At 39.2% G+C, this 17582-nt stretch overlaps 1 protein-coding gene and 1 long non-coding RNA gene across 3 annotated transcripts in view; one reads left to right on the forward strand and one right to left on the reverse strand.

The window, feature by feature from the left end:
• Positions 1-1755: 1755 nt before the first annotated feature.
• Positions 1756-16871, forward strand: gpib (glucose-6-phosphate isomerase b). 2 transcript variants are annotated; one of them, XM_047362983.1, is made up of 19 exons: positions 1756-1819; positions 3845-4015; positions 4230-4320; positions 4519-4587; positions 4662-4781; positions 4867-4950; positions 6314-6460; positions 6639-6710; positions 6788-6832; positions 6925-6978; positions 10316-10376; positions 10680-10723; positions 10846-10998; positions 11875-12004; positions 12946-13022; positions 13331-13459; positions 13658-13733; positions 14575-14641; positions 16480-16871. In XM_047362983.1, exons 2-19 carry the CDS (start codon positions 3897-3899, stop codon positions 16601-16603), a joined length of 1662 nt encoding a protein of 553 aa, XP_047218939.1. In that variant the 5' UTR covers positions 1756-1819; positions 3845-3896; the 3' UTR covers positions 16604-16871. The 2 variants fall into 2 exon arrangements, with proteins under 2 accessions (XP_047218939.1, XP_047218938.1); XM_047362982.1 differs by lacking the exon at positions 1756-1819 and having other exon boundaries at positions 3702-4015.
• LOC124866932 overlaps positions 6358-17582 on the reverse strand; it is a 31834-nt gene continuing 20609 nt past the window's right edge. The window contains exon 3 of the long non-coding RNA XR_007037954.1: positions 6358-6486. This is a non-coding gene — a long non-coding RNA (uncharacterized LOC124866932). The remainder of the gene's footprint in view (positions 6487-17582) is intronic.

Consider the following 17582-nt stretch of genomic DNA (forward strand, 5'->3'; position numbering starts at 1 on the left):
ATTTGGGATGTTTATTTGCATTTGTCCATTTATATAACGTTTTTGCTAATAAAAAAAATGTAACAATGTTACCTAGTTCACGTCTTTACAGGTTGCAACCATTCATTTGATTTTAGTAATATGCAAAATAGATCCAACCAAAGTCCTTTAGTGACTGAACTTACAATTTGCAGAGCCTGGTAAAAAATGTCCCCAGGCTGAACATTTGTCGCCCTCTATTGTTTACAAATTGATATTACACTCTGTATCTCACTTTTAAGTGGAGTCACTTGAGGGCGCAGAGGTCCTCAGGTTTCTCTTGTCTGGCAAGAGCAGCAGCAACTGTATCGTATCACACTAAAAACATTTTCCTATTGCAGTCCACACTCATTGAAACACATAATAAAAATAACCAAGTCCTTAACTTTATCTTCAGAACTTTCCAAGATGTTGCAGTTAGTTTGATAAAAAATGGCTAAATAGAAAACCCAAGATGAGTCAGTTTTACATTGAAACAGTGTTCATTCACAATTATTATTTTGTTGGTTCTAATACTAATTTATAGGTACAGCACTCTCCACAAACAGTGAAGTTGCATAAAAAGTTTAAATTCAACAAGTTATATTGCAGTAGTAGAATCTCTTAAATGCAAAAAGAAAAAAGACTCGTTTCTCTAAATTGAAAATCACTAGGGTCACAATTTTCGGCAGCCCCTACAATAATGTAACCAATTTTAAAATGTAACCAATCTGGAAATTTAGATATTCCTTTAAGTAAAATACATGGCAAAATGCTTTTTGAGAGCCATGAGAGAAAAAAGCTTGTTTCTATTCTAACATGACAAACCTAAAAGTGTGGCTTTACTAAACACAATAAAGGCTTTGATTCAAACTGTGTGCTTTGGACAGCTGAGAATAAGATTGAACATTTCAACAACAAAAAATACCGAGTACCAGGATGAGTATGTGGGAAACACCTTGTATTTACTGTTAAGTACCGGTGCTCCACACATACTTAATAGAGTTTAAGGTCCGGAACCTTTACCCACTGTTTCTTTAGCAAGGCACTGGTTGTCTGGGAGGTGTGTTTGGGGTCATTATGTTTAAATACTGCCCTGCAGCCCAAGGGAGGGGATCATGCTCTGCTTTAGTATATCACAGTACAGGTGGGATTCATGGTTCCCTCAATTTACTGTAGCTCCCCAAAGCCAGCAGCGCTAATGCCAAGTCATGATACTCCCACCACCATGCTTGACTGTAGGCAAGACACACTTGTCTTTGGACTCCTCACCTGGTTGCCGCCACACACGCTTGATACCATCTCGACCAGATAGGTTTATCTGGGTCTCATCACACCATAGGACATGGTTCCAGTAATTCATGTCCTCAGTCTACTTGTCTTCAGCAAGCAGTTGGTAGGCTTTCTTAAGCATCATCTTTAGAGGAGACTTCCTTCTGGGACAACAGCCATGCAGACCAATTTGATGCAGTGTGCGGCATATGGTCTGAGCACTGACAGACCGACCCCCAACCCCTTCAACCCCTGCAGCAATGCTGACAGCATTCATACGTCTATTAAAAAAAAAAACAACCTCTGAATATTATCCTAAGCACTTGCACTTGTCTTTGGTAGACCATAGGGAGCCTGTTCTGAGTGGAGCCTGTCCTGTTGAACCGCTGTATGGTCATGGCCACTGTGCTGCAAGTTTCAGGGTGTTGGCAATAATGTTATAGCCTAGGCCATCCTCATGTAGAGCAATGTTTTTTTTTCTTTCAGATCCTCAGGGAGCTCTTTGCCATAAGCTGCCATGTTGACCTTCCAGGGACCAGTAGGAGAGAGTGTAAGAGTGACAACACCAAATTTTACACACCTGCTCCCCTTCCACTTCTGAGACCTTGTAACATTAGCAAGTCACATGACACCAGGGAGGGAGAATGGCTAATTGGACATAATTAGTTATTTTCACTTAGAGCTGTACTATCTTTTGTTGTCAGCGGTTTAGACATTAATGAATGTGTTGAGTTATTTGGAAGGGACAGCAAATTTACAGTTATAAAGGGGTTGGACAATGAAACTGAAACACCTGTCATTTTAGTGTGGGAGGTTTCATGGCTAAATTGGACCAGCCTGGTAACCAGTCTTCATTGATTGCACATTGCACCAGTAAGAGCAGAGTGTGAAGGTTCAATTAGCAGGGTAAGAGAACAGTTTTGCTCAAAATATTGAAATGCACACAACATTATGGGTGACATACCAGAGTTCAAAAGAGGACACATTGTTGGTGCACGTCTTGCTGGCGCATCTGTGACCAAGACAGCAAGTCTTTGTGATGTATCAAGAGCCACGGTATCCAGGGTAATGTCAGCATACCACCAAGAAGGACGAACCACATCCAACAGGATTAACTGTGGACGCAAGAGGAAGCTGTCTGAAAGGTATGTTCAGGTGCTAACCCGGATTGTATCCAAAAAACAAAACCACAGCCGCCCAAATCATGGCAGAATTAAATGTGCACCTCAACTCTCCTGTTTCCACCAGAACTGTCCGTCGGAAGCTCCACAGGGTCAATATACACGGCCGGGCTGCTATAGCCAAACCTTTGGTCACTCATGCCAATGTCAAACATCAGTTTCAATGGTGCAAGGAGCACAAATCTTGGGCTGTGGACAATGTGAAACATGTATTGTTCTCTGATTAGTCCACCTTTACTGTTTTCCCCACATCCGAGAGAGTTACGGTGTGAAGAAGCCCCAAAGAAGCGTACCACCCAGACTGTTGCATGCCCAGAGTGAAGCATGGGGGTGGATCAGTGATGGTTTGGGCTGCCATATCATGGCATTCCCTTGGCCCAATACTTGTGCTAGATGGGCGCGTCACTGCCAAGGACTACCGAACCATTCTTGAGGACCATGTGCATCCAATGGTTCAAACATTGTATCCTGAAGGCGGTGCCGTGTATCAGGATGACAATGCACCAATACACACAGCAAGACTGGTGAAAGATTGGTTTGATGAACATGAAAGTGAAGTTGAACATCTCCCATGGCCTGCACAGTCACCAGATCTAAATATTATTGAGCCACTTTGGGGTGTTTTGGAGGAGCGAGTCAGGAAATATTTTTCCTCCACCAGTATCACGTAGTGACCTGGCCACTATCCTGCAAGAAGAATGGCTTAAAATCCCTCTGACCACTGTGCAGGACTTGTATATGTCATTCCCAAGACGAATTGATGCTGTATTGGCCGCAAAAGCAGGCCCTACACCATACTAATAAATTATTGTGGTCTGAAATCATTGTCCAACTCCTGTACAAGCTGTACACTGACTACGTTGTATCAAAATGCTGTATAAAGTTCTATATATGAAAGTGTATCATCGGTGTTGTCCCGTGAAAATATCTAGTAAAATATTTACAAAAATGTGAGGGGTGTATTTAATCTGTGAGGTACTGCACATTAAAAAAAATAATTAGATTTTCTTCAGGCTTAAAGATGATTGCAGTCATACGTCAGGTTATCATGATCCATAAATGAAACCAGATCTTAAAGGCATGCTTTTCTTGTTTTATTATATGTACAGTACATGTTTTTATTAAAAACAAAGTATTCTCAGCAATCTAACCAAAGCCATATACCAAATCGAGTAGATAACATTTGTTTGTGTTGTTTTCTGTCTAGAAAAAGAAATAAACATATGCATTTTAGCCAGTGCATTGTTAGACTACTGCTGCCCTTTAACCTTAGTGTGGAAGTGTCAAACGTGTGAGCAGCTGGTGGGTCATGTCTCATGTGGGAGGGGCAAGCGTGAATCTAGACTGAATGATCTTCATAAAGCTTTCTCTTTGACCTCCTCGCTTCCACTCAGCCAGGATAGTTGAGCAGAGCCGAGCACGGCAAGCCTCCCTCCTCTGGACAACATGGGACTCACTCAGGACCCCAACTTTCAGAACCTGCAGGACTGGTACACTGCCCACGCCCTGAACCTCAATCTAAGGCACATGTTTGAGGCTGACAAAGAGAGATTCAATAAGTTCAGGTATGTCTGTTATGATAAAACTCAGACAACACCACAGAACAGAACAGGTAAATATTTCTTTCTGTAAAGTACTTTGTACATTAATGTAACTTGTTATATTGAAGTCATCAGATGCATTACAGTTGCACAAATTTGCCAGAAAATATCAAGCTTCTGTTTGAGTACTGCAAAGTGTCCTTGTGTTTTTGTTGTTCTGAACATTGTTTTCTTACAGCCTCATGCTGAACACCGACGATGGAGACATACTTCTGGATTACTCAAAGAACCTCATCACAGAAGAAGTCATGAAAATGTTGGTTGACCTGGTAATTAAAATTCTAGTTCTGTTTTTTGTTTTCCTGATAATCACTAGAACACCTCCTCAAGCAAGAAGCAAACATTCATCTTTTACTCTCTTTATTCTGAGTCAGTGTGTGCTTCTTTGAGAGCATTTTGAGATTGAAATATTACCACAATCATATCAGTAGCACATTCAAATTTGTGTTACACATGTTTTCCTTTAGGCCAAGTCAAGAGGGATTGAAGCTGCCAGAGAGAGGATGTTTACTGGAGAAAAGATCAACTTCACTGAGGTGCACATTGATGACCAAATATAAGCATTACTTAACTTTAAAGCTTGATATCTGCTGGTGTTTTGCATTTAAAGGGGCGCGCAGTGCTCCACGTTGCTCTGAGGAACCGTTCCAACACTCCCATCATGGTTGATGGCAAGGATGTGATGCCTGAAGTTAACAAGGTTCTGGAGAAGATGAAAGGCTTCTGTCACGTGAGTGCAAACAGTAGTCTGGCAGGAATTTTCAAAGGTTTGCTTCACATGTGGTGTTTGTGGTAACTGGGTGTTTTGGTTGCAGAGGGTTCGCAGCGGGGAGTGGAAGGGTTACACAGGAAAGGCCATCACAGATGTTGTAAACGTCGGAATTGGAGGATCAGACCTTGTGAGTTATTAAAATCGATCAGACTAGCGTGTGTGCCTACGTGTGCCTGTTAATTTCTGACCACAATAGTTTTTTATTTGTACGATGCGGATGATTGCCCAGGGCGCAATTTCATCAGGGGAAGTCATGAGCAGTCTGAAAGAAGACGGTATTTTTTTTCACTTATGCCTTAAACAATTTTGCTGCTGCTTATTTAAATTTCCAATCAATTTGCAGTGCACAGATTTAGCACTACGTGAAACCATGACCATGCACTGCTGGTTGGTATGAAATTTGCAGATATCTATTCGAATATTTAAGGGCTATTTCACACTTTTTAAGGACTCTGGACTGTATTTCATCATCTCAAGGTCAAAATACAAAACAGAGTTATTAAACCTGAACTGGATTATTCAGAAAAAAGATTATATGAGGCATAGCTTGATATTTATGAAATCATTACTATTGTCTTATTGTTTCTTGATTGATTGTTCGTTTTCTCAAAAGCAGAAAAACTTCTACTTGTGTTTATCTTATAAACAAAATGTTTATGGAAATTTTTGTTATACACCAACACATGTCAAATTTGCCAAAACATGACCTAGGGAATTATGCTATGAGGGTAACAATATGTCTCTGCCAGCTCTGCACATCTAGTGACTGAACTTTTTCCCCATTTTTCTTTACAAAATAGTTTGCCCCTCAGACTGGATGGAGAGCCTTTGTGATACATTTTCAAATCTTGCCACAAGTCTTAATTTGATTTAGGTCTGGACATAGACTGGGCCATTCTAACATATCATTTTGCTTTTCTACATCTCTGACTTTATGTTTAGTCTTTTACCAGCTGGAAGAATAACTTCTGCCCCAGTATGTCTTTTGGAGCCTCTAACAGGTTTTCTTCCAGTATAGCTTTATATTTACCCCATTCCTCTTCCCATCAACTCTGACCAGCTTCCCTGCCCTTGCTTGCTGTACAAACGTGTCTCCACAGCATGATGCTGCCACCACCATGTTTCAGATAGGGATAATGTGTTCAGGGTGATATGCTGTGCTAGTCTTCCTCCATTCCTACATTTGCATATTGACAGAGTACAATTCTGGCCTCATTGGAGCAGAGCACCTTCTTCCACACATTTTCTGTGTCCCCCACATGATTTGTGGCAATAAACAAATAGGACTTTTTGTATGTGTAGCTTTCCCCTATGTATTCATTTTCATTTCACTTCACAGTTGTGTGCCAAATTTAGTTGGTATGTCAGATAAAATCCCAATGAAATTCATAAATGTTTTAAGTTGTGAAGTGACAAAATGGATATGAAGAATCTTCCAAGGCAAAGGTGACTGTTTGACTCTGTTTGTTACGCTCTGGCTTGAATCATAGGGTCCTCTGATGGTGACGGAAGCACTGAAGCCGTACTCAAAGGGGGGTCCTCACGTGTGGTTTGTGTCCAATATTGACGGGACTCACATTGCTAAAACCCTGGCTCAGCTCAATGCTGAGACAACCCTCTTTATCATCGCATCCAAGGTAGCTGAAATTCCTTGAGAAGATCTCTGAAAATGAAAAAAAAAAGCTTTTCACATTAAAGAAAAAACTTTGCTCACTTTCTGCTTTACATATAAATGCATGTAAGACAGTGAAAAGTTAAGGAAACTTCATCATAAATTTCTGTTTGCTGACAAGAAGCCACTGATTCTTTTTACAGACGTTTACCACTCAAGAAACTATCACCAATGCCGAGTCAGCCAAAGCCTGGTTCCTCGAACATGCCAAAGATGTGAGTTAATAAGGCACAGTTTAATTTGTGGATTAGTAGATATCCTCCTTAATCCGTAATTTGCTTTGTGTCAACAGAAAGCTGCTGTTGCCAAGCACTTTGTGGCTCTTTCTACAAACGCTGTAAGTTAGACAAAGTTTTTTTTTCTTTATCCATCTTTATCATTTTGAAATCTGCATCTGAACTGTTCTGTTTTCCTCTGTCCTGTCTTCAGCCCAAAGTGAAGGACTTTGGCATTGACACAGAGAACATGTTCGAGTTCTGGGATGTGAGTGCTCTTTAACACCCTCGCTGTGTGTAGCTGCTCCTCTTTTCTTCCTAACACTGTGATGGGGCATTTGAGCAGCTGCTATAAATAAAACAGACTTTTGACCTGTGAAGTAGTTGGGACAGAGACTCAGGAGAGCAGCTGCTGGGTAATCAGAAGCCCCTCTCTTCAGGTCCAGTTATAATTGGTAATGACCTTTCCTCTTGCAGAGGTTGCACTAAAGGTCACATAGTTCCTTTCAGTTACATTGTTGGTATTTTAAAGGATGCAGCTCCAATTAGGGTTTTAAAGCTCAGAGGAAATGTGTAGACATGCAATACATTTTGCCACTAAGGGCAAAGAATCAACCTACCTAACAGAGATTCTGCAAACATTGAAGGTTTATTTAATTAAAGTAATTAAACTCAAAATCTAAAACTCATACAGACAGAATGACCTATTTACTTGATTTCAAGCTATTTCAGGCTAATTTGACTATTGAAAACCCAAAATTTGGTTTCTTCAGAAAATCAGAATATTACATTACACCACTAAAAAAAGATTTTAATTCAAAATTGTTATATTGTTACTAATGTTACGGCCTACATAATCTACTCCGCTATGCAACCATATAAATAAAAAGATGAGTGGAAGGAAAAAAATGTAATGGAAAAAGATGCACAAACAGCAAGGATAACCCCAGCTTTGAGAGAATTGTGAAGCAAAGATCATTTAACATTTTGGAGGAGATTCACAAAGCATGGATTGCAACTGGAGTCATTGTTTCAGCAGCCACCACACAGAGGCTACGAGCAACAGCTAACTATAAACCTGTACCAGGTATTGGTACTTTTGAAAATGTGGGTAGGTGCCGAGTTCAGCTGGAAAAATAATTCGATATTTCCATAAAGAATGTCAGCAGAGGGAAGCACACAGTTCTTTAATATGCTGGTAGATATTATGGCTGAGTTTGGATTTGACTTAATCACAGTGGACCACCATCAGCACAGGACGTCGCTGCCCAATTTGTTTAGTATTTCTCCAGAGTCTGGAACCCCAATTTCCAAAAGAAATGCAGCATTTATTTACATCTGAAAAGAGTATTTCAGATCACTGAGCAAACTCTAACCCAACTGACTCCAGCCACAGTCCACACTTCTCCCACAGGTTATTACATGTACTGTGGTCATCCCTGTTTCTTGTGCAACTTTTCCTACCACATTTTACCCTTCCACTCAACTCGATTATATACTTGGAGACCGCACTCTGCGAACACCCAGCATTTAAGTCAGCAGATTGTGTAGGGTATAGCATGGCTATAATATACAATTTCTGTCTTAAAAAATGTGTTGTTTTTGTTTACTAATTCTTTCATAATGATTAATTTGGGGTTTTTATTAGCTGTCAGCCACAATCAGTAAAATGAACAGAGATAAACATTTCAAATACACTGCCTAGCCAAAAATAAAAAGTCGCTACCTGGATTTAACTAAGCAAACAGGTACGAGCCTCCTATTGGATAATTACTGCATGGGTAATTATGTTTCAGCTGGCAACAAGTTATTTAACCCCAACTGGTGCAATGAGTTGCTTCTCATTTCTTAAACAACCATGTCGAAAAACACATCCTGTGGTCGTGAAAAAGATGTCAGTCTGTTTCAGAAGGGTCAAATCATCAGGATGCATTAAGCAGAGAACACATCTAGGGAGATGGCAGAAACTACCAAAATTGGGTTAAGAACTATCCAATACATTATTAAAAACTGGAAGGATAGTGGGGACCTATCGTCTTCGATGAAGAAATGTGGCCGGAATAAATCCTGAATGGTCATGATCGGCGATCACTAAAACGTTTGGTGAAATCAAATCAAAGAAAAACAACCGTAGAACTCTGGGCTGTGTTTAATAGTCAAAGTAAGAGCACTTCCACACGCACAATGTGAAGCGAACTCAAGGGATTGGAACTGAACAGCTGTGTAGCCTTAAGAAAATCACTAATCTGTGAGGCTAACCAGAAAAAAATGGCTTCAATTTGTTAGAGAGCATAAAGATTGGACTTTGGAGCAATGGAAGAAGGTCATATGGTCTGATGAGTCCAGATTTACCCTGTTCCAGAGTGACAGGTGCATCAGGGTAAGAAGAGAGGCAGGTGAAGTGATGCACCCATCATGCCTAATATGTACTGTACAAGCCTGTGGGGGCAGTACTATGATCTGGGGTTGCTGCAGTTGGTCAGGTCTGGGTTCAGCAACAGTATGTGTTCAAAGAATGAGGTCAGCTGACTACCTGAATATACTGAATGACCAGGTTGTTCCATCAATGGAGTTTTTCTTCCCTGATGGCACAGGCATATTCCAAGATGACAGTGCCAGGATTTATCGGGCTCGAATTGTGTTATGATTTGGGGTTGTTTGGTTTCTGGTTTCTTCTTATATGTTCTCACAGATTTTGAATCATGCTTCTGTTTGTTGTTTTCCTGGTCATACTTTTGTTTTGTCATCTTGTTCATGCTTTGTCAAGTTTGGTTTTCAGATCTGGTTATGCTTTTGTTTCATGTTTTTCTAGTTTCTGTTAGTTTGTGTTCAAGAATCTCTGTTTTGCTCCAGCCACGTTAACCAAGTTAATCTGTCTTCTTGTTTCACCTGGTCACACTCCATTAATACACACCTGTTCTGTCATTTGGCACATTTTTCATGCTCAAGTCTTGCCTGTCTCACCTGCCCGTTTGTTGCTTTGTTCCTGACTCCTGCTGTAAGTGAGTTTTTGTTTTTTGTCATTAAATCCTTTTTCACTTACCATCATGCTGCCTGCTCGTCTGCATTCTGGGGTCCTATTTCGCAAGCCTTAACAAATTGTGAAAGACTGGTTCAGGGAGCATGAGACATCATTCTCACACATGGATTGGCCATCACAGAGTCCAGACCTTAACCCCATTGAGAATCTATGGGATGTGGTGGAGAAGACTTTGCACATCGGTTAGACTCTATCATCATCAATGCAAGAAAATAATGTAACACTGGGTGGAAATAAATCTTGTGACATTGCAGAAGCTTATCAAAATAATGCCACAGCAAATGCGTGATGTCATCAAAGCTAAAGGCGGTCCAATGAAATAGCAGAATGTGTGACCTTTTTTGTTTGGCGGCGACTTTTGTTTTGGGCAGGCAGTGTATATCACTGTTTAATGAATCCATATATGGATTCATACATGAGTTTCATGTTTTGAATTAAATTATTAAAATAAACTAACTTTTCGATTATCTTCTAGCTAATTCAGATGCAATATGTTTGCAAATATGACTTCTGATAGGTAGTTCAGAAGCAGAAAAAATTTGTTTTTTTTGTTTTTTTCTTCTAGTGGGTTGGAGGTCGCTTCTCCTTGTGGTCTGCAATTGGAATGGCCATTGCTTTGCATATTGGTACGAACTGGATTACAATCCACATTGTGACAACAGCACAATATCAAATACAGTAATAGGTGCTGATGTCAGATTTTTACTGTGTTTTTGGTTCATTCTTCTGGATGCAGAAACGTCTGCACAGATGTACAAAGGGATTTTTTTTCACTATCAGCATCAATAATTTAGTTCAGCTGCAGTGCTGGATTAACCAACACTGTCAGCTGGGCTGCTCCTGTGCTTAACATTCTGCTCACACTGGATTCAGCTGATGTGCAGGAATTTTCTTATTCGTTCAACTTCTCTGTTACATTTTCTCATCAGGCTTTGACAACTTTGAGAAACTTTTGTCAGGAGCCCACTGGATGGTAGGTGCACCCTGATGAGCCTGTCACCTCTAAAATATAGAATAACTATTCTTAGGGGCCCATGTGGAGGGGGCCTACCGAGCAAAAAATGTAACATAGCTTTTCTTTCTCTCCCGCTGCAGGACAAACATTTCCGTTCTGCTCCCCTGGATAAAAACGCCCCCGTACTGCTGGCTCTACTGGGCATCTGGTACATCAACTTTTTCCACGCTGAGACACACACTATGCTGCCCTATGACCAGTATATGCACCGTTTTACTGCCTACTTCCAACAGGTTTGTATGCATTACAGCTAGTTTTTAAAGTTTTTTCCCTGTTTGTTTATTCAGGACTGCGGACAGGAACATTAAGAGAGAAGATGCACTGCACCAGATTTAGCCACTGGAGAATTTCCATCTTTAGATTTTAGGGCGGATAAAACAAATAGTCTGTAAAACATAAATGAATTATAACTGTGAATTCATGTTGTCCCATTCTCGCTAATAAGCAGTTTTTTTGGTTTTGTGGAGGAAAATAAGGAGATCCTTACAAGTTTTAGGTTTTTAACTTATTAGGAAGCATGATTACACTTATAATGGCTCTGAACAAAGTAAACAATGTCTGACCTTTCTCTGGTTTTGGTAATACATTTTAAAAATGCATCTACGTACATGTTGTTGTTTCATATGTTTAAAAACTAAAAATGGTAGGAGATCCATGTAACGAATAGAAATGCAAAAATAAGAGTTTTTGAAATTTTAACTGCCGATCGACAATCAGAGCCGATCAAAGAAAAAAAAGGCTGATTCTGAAGTCTGGCAGACTGATTGGTGCATCTACAACAAGACTGAGCAAAACAAACCAAATAGGACATTTGAAGGAAATGATTAGTTGAGATGAAAACAGGCTACAGTTTACAAACTGAAAGAGATTAATGAATTATAGGTGATGGTAAAAAAAGGTAGAGGAAATATGAAAATAACTAAGAGATATGAACAAAGAAACCACAAGAATACACACAAGAGCAAGACCAAAAAACAAAAATGGAAAGGACACCCGGAGATTATGACAAACCTTTCTATTTAAATCCAGTAGAGAAAAGCAGCATAAGCAGTTTCATTAGAAAATTATAAAGAAAGCAATGATTATAAAAGTGTATTTTTATAATTTAGGGAGACATGGAATCAAATGGAAAGTACATCACCAACCATGGAGCTCGAGTGAACTACCACACCGGGCCCATAGTGTGGGGGGAGCCGGGAACCAACGGACAGCATGCTTTCTACCAGCTCATCCACCAAGGTAAAAACAACAATAACTACTCCAGTCGCATTATACGTACATACTCAGTTTGATTCATTGTGTGCCAGTTTCATTTGCACTGGTGCTTGGCAACAGGCATGGACCAAATCAAATAAATTCATTGACATTTCATTGTATAACTACTAACATCTACCAAAAGACAGCGTTACTTTGGAATCTCCTGACGGAAAAACAAAAATGAATGAAAACGTATGAAATAAGTGCATTATTATTAAATGCAACTCTGAAACAGATATTTGGTAGAGACTTGGAAGTCTCCAATGATGCTTTCAGCTACCCTCACATCCACTGCAAGGCCCTCTTGTCTACAGCGGCCACAAGATTCTGTACATCAACAAGATTCTGTACATCAACACAACTTGATTAGTGTAGGATCTAAAACTTTTAAAACTTGTTTGTACAAGAACATTACAGGCTTTACAGCAAATTGGTTGGAACGGTGACAGAAAATCAGAGCATGCTAATTTAATTTAGGATTACATTTTATGATTTAGACATTTTGTTTAAATATCAACTTCAATTTTTTATTTAACACAACACCCAGATATTTGAACTCATTTACTTTTGTATTTCCTTCTGATCAATAGCAACAATAAAACAACTGATTCTAAAAATACTAAAAGTGCCATTTAAAGACATACAATAATTACTTACCCATGGTCACCCTTTTGATTTTCAGCCCCTCTCCAGCCTGTTGTTTAGTCAGTTACATATATGACAGCATCATCTGTATACATCTACACACCACATTTAGCTCGTTCACTGATGTACAAAAAGAAAAGCAGTGGTCCTAGAGTACCACACAACTACATCACCATCAACAAATATTTTGGGGTTTCAAATTTGATAACAGGTTTTGAGTTTCACGGTCCTAATGGGATATATTAATGGAAAACATGACTCTGGCATGTTCATTGCAGGAACACGAATGGTCCCAGCCGACTTCCTGATCCCAGCTCAGTCCCAGCACCCCATCAGAGACAACCTGCATCACAAGGTATTACAGAGGCTGTTGAAAACTGTGATTTTAACAAATAGAGTGCATCTGTACAAACCATGCTGATACTCTTATGAGTATTCCACAGAACTACATTTAAAAGTTGCTGGTCAAGGTTTCTTTGTTTTAGTTTACTGACCTTAATGCTTACATTCTTTAAAGACCTTTGAGGAAACAGTTGTTGTGTTTATGCTGGGTACTGAAAGTGTATTAATTGCAATTTCATTTATGAAGATATAAAAAAATAATAAATGTTCTCAGTGTAAAAATTTTGAAAAACATTAAAATAAATGTTAATGTGTCTTTAGATTTTGTTGGCCAACTTTCTGGCCCAGACAGAAGCACTGATGAAGGGTAAGACCACAGAGGAGGCCAGGAAGGAGTTGGAGGCAAGCGGCCTGAGCGGAGAGGCTTTGGAGAAAATTTTACCTCACAAGGTAAAATGAAATGATTATACTTTCACAAAATGCGCTAGTACACGGACGTGCAGGCAGCAGACCACACAATAGATTGTGAAGACTGGAGAACAAAGCAAATAGCGCCCCTTAGTGGCTGTAAGAAAGCATTACTCTGCAGACTCTGCACTGGCAAATAGATTGATTTTTTCATAAATTATCTCCATGTGATCAACCCAGGTATTCCAAGGAAACCGACCAACCAGCTCAATCATCTTCAAAAAACTTACACCCTACACACTTGGAGCACTTATAGGTGAGATTTACCAATGATGAGGTACAGTGCAAAAATGCCGTTGTATAATACTGGTATGGTTATGTATTATATCATATTTTATTTAGCTGAAAGCCTTCATGTCTGTTTCTCCTATTGCTTTTATTTTTACGATTTTAATTTATCAATACCTATCTGTCTTGAATGTCATAATTTTAACATCTATGCTTCCTGGCGTGTAAAGTGTAAACAATCCACCAATTTATTTAAATACAAATTGTTAGAAATTTGTTTCTTTTTTTATTCAGCAAATTTGAAAATTAAAATGAGTTTGTTATTACAGACAGAAATGCAAAAGATAATATATGAGTTATATTCTATTCAAGTCTTTATTGCCAGCAACATACTCAAAATGGGAAAGAAGGAAAAGTGCAATATAAAAAAGTCAATTTTTTAAAAGATTTAAAAAAAAAAAAAAATATATATATATATATATATATATATATATATATATAGGTACATCTCAATTAATTTTGCTCTGTGTGAAAAGATTCAAATGGTGTGAATACTTTAGCACAAAATAAATACATTACTATTCAAACATTTCTTGCATTTTGTAAAAGTTTTCAACTGTTACGCAAAAAGGCTGTAGACATTTGAAAGCAACATATGCCATCATACTAAGCTGCTGCAACATCCAGAAGAGGTTCAGTGAGGACATAGCACACTGTTGCATAGTAACAGTCAGTCTGTTTGAAACTAGGCAGCCAAATTAAGCAAGCATATTATGTTCTATTATCATCTGCTACAACCAAAAATCTTGCAAAAAATAGACTAATACTTTTCTTTTTGGAGTTATAATATTTATTCTGTCATGTTGCAGCCATGTATGAGCACAAGATCTTTGTCCAGGGTGTAATGTGGGAGATCAACAGCTTTGACCAGTGGGGGTAAGTTGTGTTACCTGTTTGCAAGCCAGAGTTTGCATGTTTTTCTAATAGTAAAACTTTACGCAAAACCAAATTAACTCCTAAAATAGCTGTGTACAATGGTGTGCAATAGTGGCCCACATTTATGAGCCCTTTTACGGAAGCCTGTTTACCCAAATTTCTATGTACTTATATAAATAGACAGAGTAAATAGCTTGGCATTCTCAAAGATCAGATCTTTTTCCATTATACAGATAATGCTAGGAAAGTACCACCTGCTGAAAGGTGGAGGTGTCTATGGTACAGGAAGAAAAAGAGATAAAATCACCTGCTGCACTGTTGGGTTTATGCTTGATATTTCTGCAAATAATTTCTCCAATCAAGCAAATTGTCTAAACTGCGTTTACGATTGTGGAAACATTCCAACAGATGACAACAGGAAAGTTTGTCCCTCTAAGCTGTTGTCCTGAGAGTAAAACTGGGACTGAGAGGAGAAGAAGGTCACTTTGTCACTGAAGACAAAGAAAGAGGAGGTTGCCAATGAGTGCGCAACCAGCACCCTGAGACAGAAACCAAACAACATTTTATTTTTTATAAAGTGAATGAATAGGGCTGCACTGTGGCGCCCTTGGTAGCACTGTTGCCTTGCAGCAAGAAGGGTACATCTCAAAATATTTATGACAGTATATTTTGTCTATTTCAGAAAGTGAAACTCATTTAGCATCATTACACATAGAGAAATTTGAATATTGTGAAAAAGCTAAATACTTGAAACTCATTGTGTTACACCTTAATGAGCTAATAAACCTAAAACACCTGCAAAGGTTTTCTGAGCCTCTAAAGGGTCTCTAAGTCTGGGTCAGTATGCTACACAGTCCTGGGGAAGACTGCTGACTTGACAGAGGTCCAGAAAACAGTCATCAAAGTTGAGTGGAAAGTAAAAGTATGGTAGAGAAAGGTGCACCAGCAACAGGAATAATTGCAACCTTGAGAGAAAAATCCATTCAAGAATTTGGAGGAGTTTCATAAGGAATGGACTAAGGCTGGAGTCAGTGCATCAAGAACCACTACTCAAAGTGGAATCCTAATACATGAACGACAAGCATCTTACCTGGACTAAGTCTTCTCTTCAGATGAAAGTAAAGTTTTTTATTTTATTTCATTTTATTTGGAAATCTAGCTCCCAGAGTCTGGAGGAAGAGTAGAGAGGCAAAGAATCCATATTGCTTGAAATTTTAGAGCACTTCATGCTTCCATTGTTAGATTTGACAGAGAGACACTAGACCTAACAATGCAGATGACCTGAAGACCACTATAAAAGCAACCCGAGCTTCCATTACACCTCGGCAATGCCACACACTAAATGCCTCCATACCACGCCGCATTGATGCAATAATTCATGCAAAAGGAGGCCCAGCCAGTACTGAGGTTATAGAAATAAACATACTTTTCATTTCTGTTTTAAAATATTATTTTCTGTTGATCTTATGTAGTATTCAAATTTTCTGAGACACTGAATTTTGGGAATATCTGTAAGCGATAGTCATCAAAATTACAAGAATAAAAAGCCAGTCAATCAGTTATTTTCTACTGCTTCTTCCATAGTGGGTCATGGGGAAGCTGGTGCCTATCTCCAGCTGTCTATGGGCGAGAGGCAGGATACACCCTGGACAGGCTGCCAGAATAAAAAACCATTAAATATTACACTCCAGAAATGAGTTTATATATTATTAAACTTTTTTTGTACATGTACAAGTTCATTGTTTTAAATAAACCTATACATGATTGTAAACAGTAGCTAAAAAGATCTGAATAAAGCATCAGTGCACTTAATGAATTCCGTTCCTCTCCTCCAACAGTGTCGAACTTGGTAAGCAGCTTGCAAAGAAGATTGAGCCAGAACTCAAGGACCCTGCAGATGTCCACTCCCACGACTCATCCACCAACGGACTTATCAACTTCCTGAAGAAGAATTTTGCCTAATTTTTAAGCTTTCCCCGAACATCATTGCCCTTCTGATCTGTTCAGGATCTGCCTGGACTGGAGTCCCTCAGTGGCAGCTGGTCACTCCCACGCAGCCGAGCTGAAGCACTCGATGTTTGTACTCTCATTATGAATATTGTGACTGTGTACAGTGCTGTCTTTGCTGCGTCACAAATGTAGTCAGTTGTTGCTGTAAGCAGAGTGAATCATACTCTTGTCTGTACCGCTGCAGGATTTTGTGTTTTTAAAATAAATATCTTTTATCAGATCCTCAGTTGCACTTTCAAGGCTGAGCTGCTCAGTATTCTTATACAGCATGAGCAAATGAGCCCAATGTGGGTCAGAAAATAGGCCGTCATTAGATGGCACCAGAGAGCCTGGTTTATTTCCTGGGACCATGTCGGCCTCCCAGAAATTACCATTTGTCAGAACAAAAGGGCAAAGTTCATTTTGTTTGTGGTGCTTTCTTCCTCCCCACAGGTCCCTAGACTCCACAGCATCCATTTAGAGAGAAAAGCAAACAGCATCTGGATCACAATCCACTCCTCATTGGCACTTCATCTAAACATCATTAAAGTTAATGGTTCAAAAACATCTGCCAAACTTCCTGTAAATCTCTCGCTAAAGCATTAGACCACATATGATAATCGTGCAAAGATTTGTTCACTGTTAGAATATATATTTTGATGAGATGCATGATTCCAGTATGCCTGAACATGTATTTTTGCTTTGTCTCAGTCTCTTCAGACCTTCTGTTGGGTACAATTACAGAGAGTGTATGAGGACAAACAGAAAGTTAAAAACGAATCCTAGACCCCCAGATACTGCTGTTGCCAGGCAACACTACATTACTTCAAGTCGAACTTGTGCTTTTTTATCTCCAGCTCTGAAACCAGATACAGAAAAGGGCTGAGTTAATCCAAGGATATCAGCACCCTCCGTCCTTAATGAGTTTTCAGTGCTCATCAACAAGAAAGGG

The sequence above is a fragment of the Girardinichthys multiradiatus genome, chromosome 4, assembly GCF_021462225.1.
Source record: "Girardinichthys multiradiatus isolate DD_20200921_A chromosome 4, DD_fGirMul_XY1, whole genome shotgun sequence".
NCBI lineage: Eukaryota > Metazoa > Chordata > Actinopteri > Cyprinodontiformes > Goodeidae > Girardinichthys > Girardinichthys multiradiatus.

What these genes read in the sequence shown, in the direction of transcription:
- gpib (XM_047362983.1), top strand. Translation starts at nt 3,897, where the DNA reads ATGGGACTCACTCAGGACCCCAACTTTCAGAACCTGCAGGACTGGTAC. An exon ending in AGATGAAAGGCTTCTGTCAC is followed by an intron (nt 4,782 to 4,866) that starts GTGAGTGCAAAC and finishes TTTTGGTTGCAG; the next exon opens with AGGGTTCGCAGCGGGGAGTG. An exon ending in GAGACAACCTGCATCACAAG is followed by an intron (nt 13,023 to 13,330) that starts GTATTACAGAGG and finishes ATGTGTCTTTAG; the next exon opens with ATTTTGTTGGCCAACTTTCT.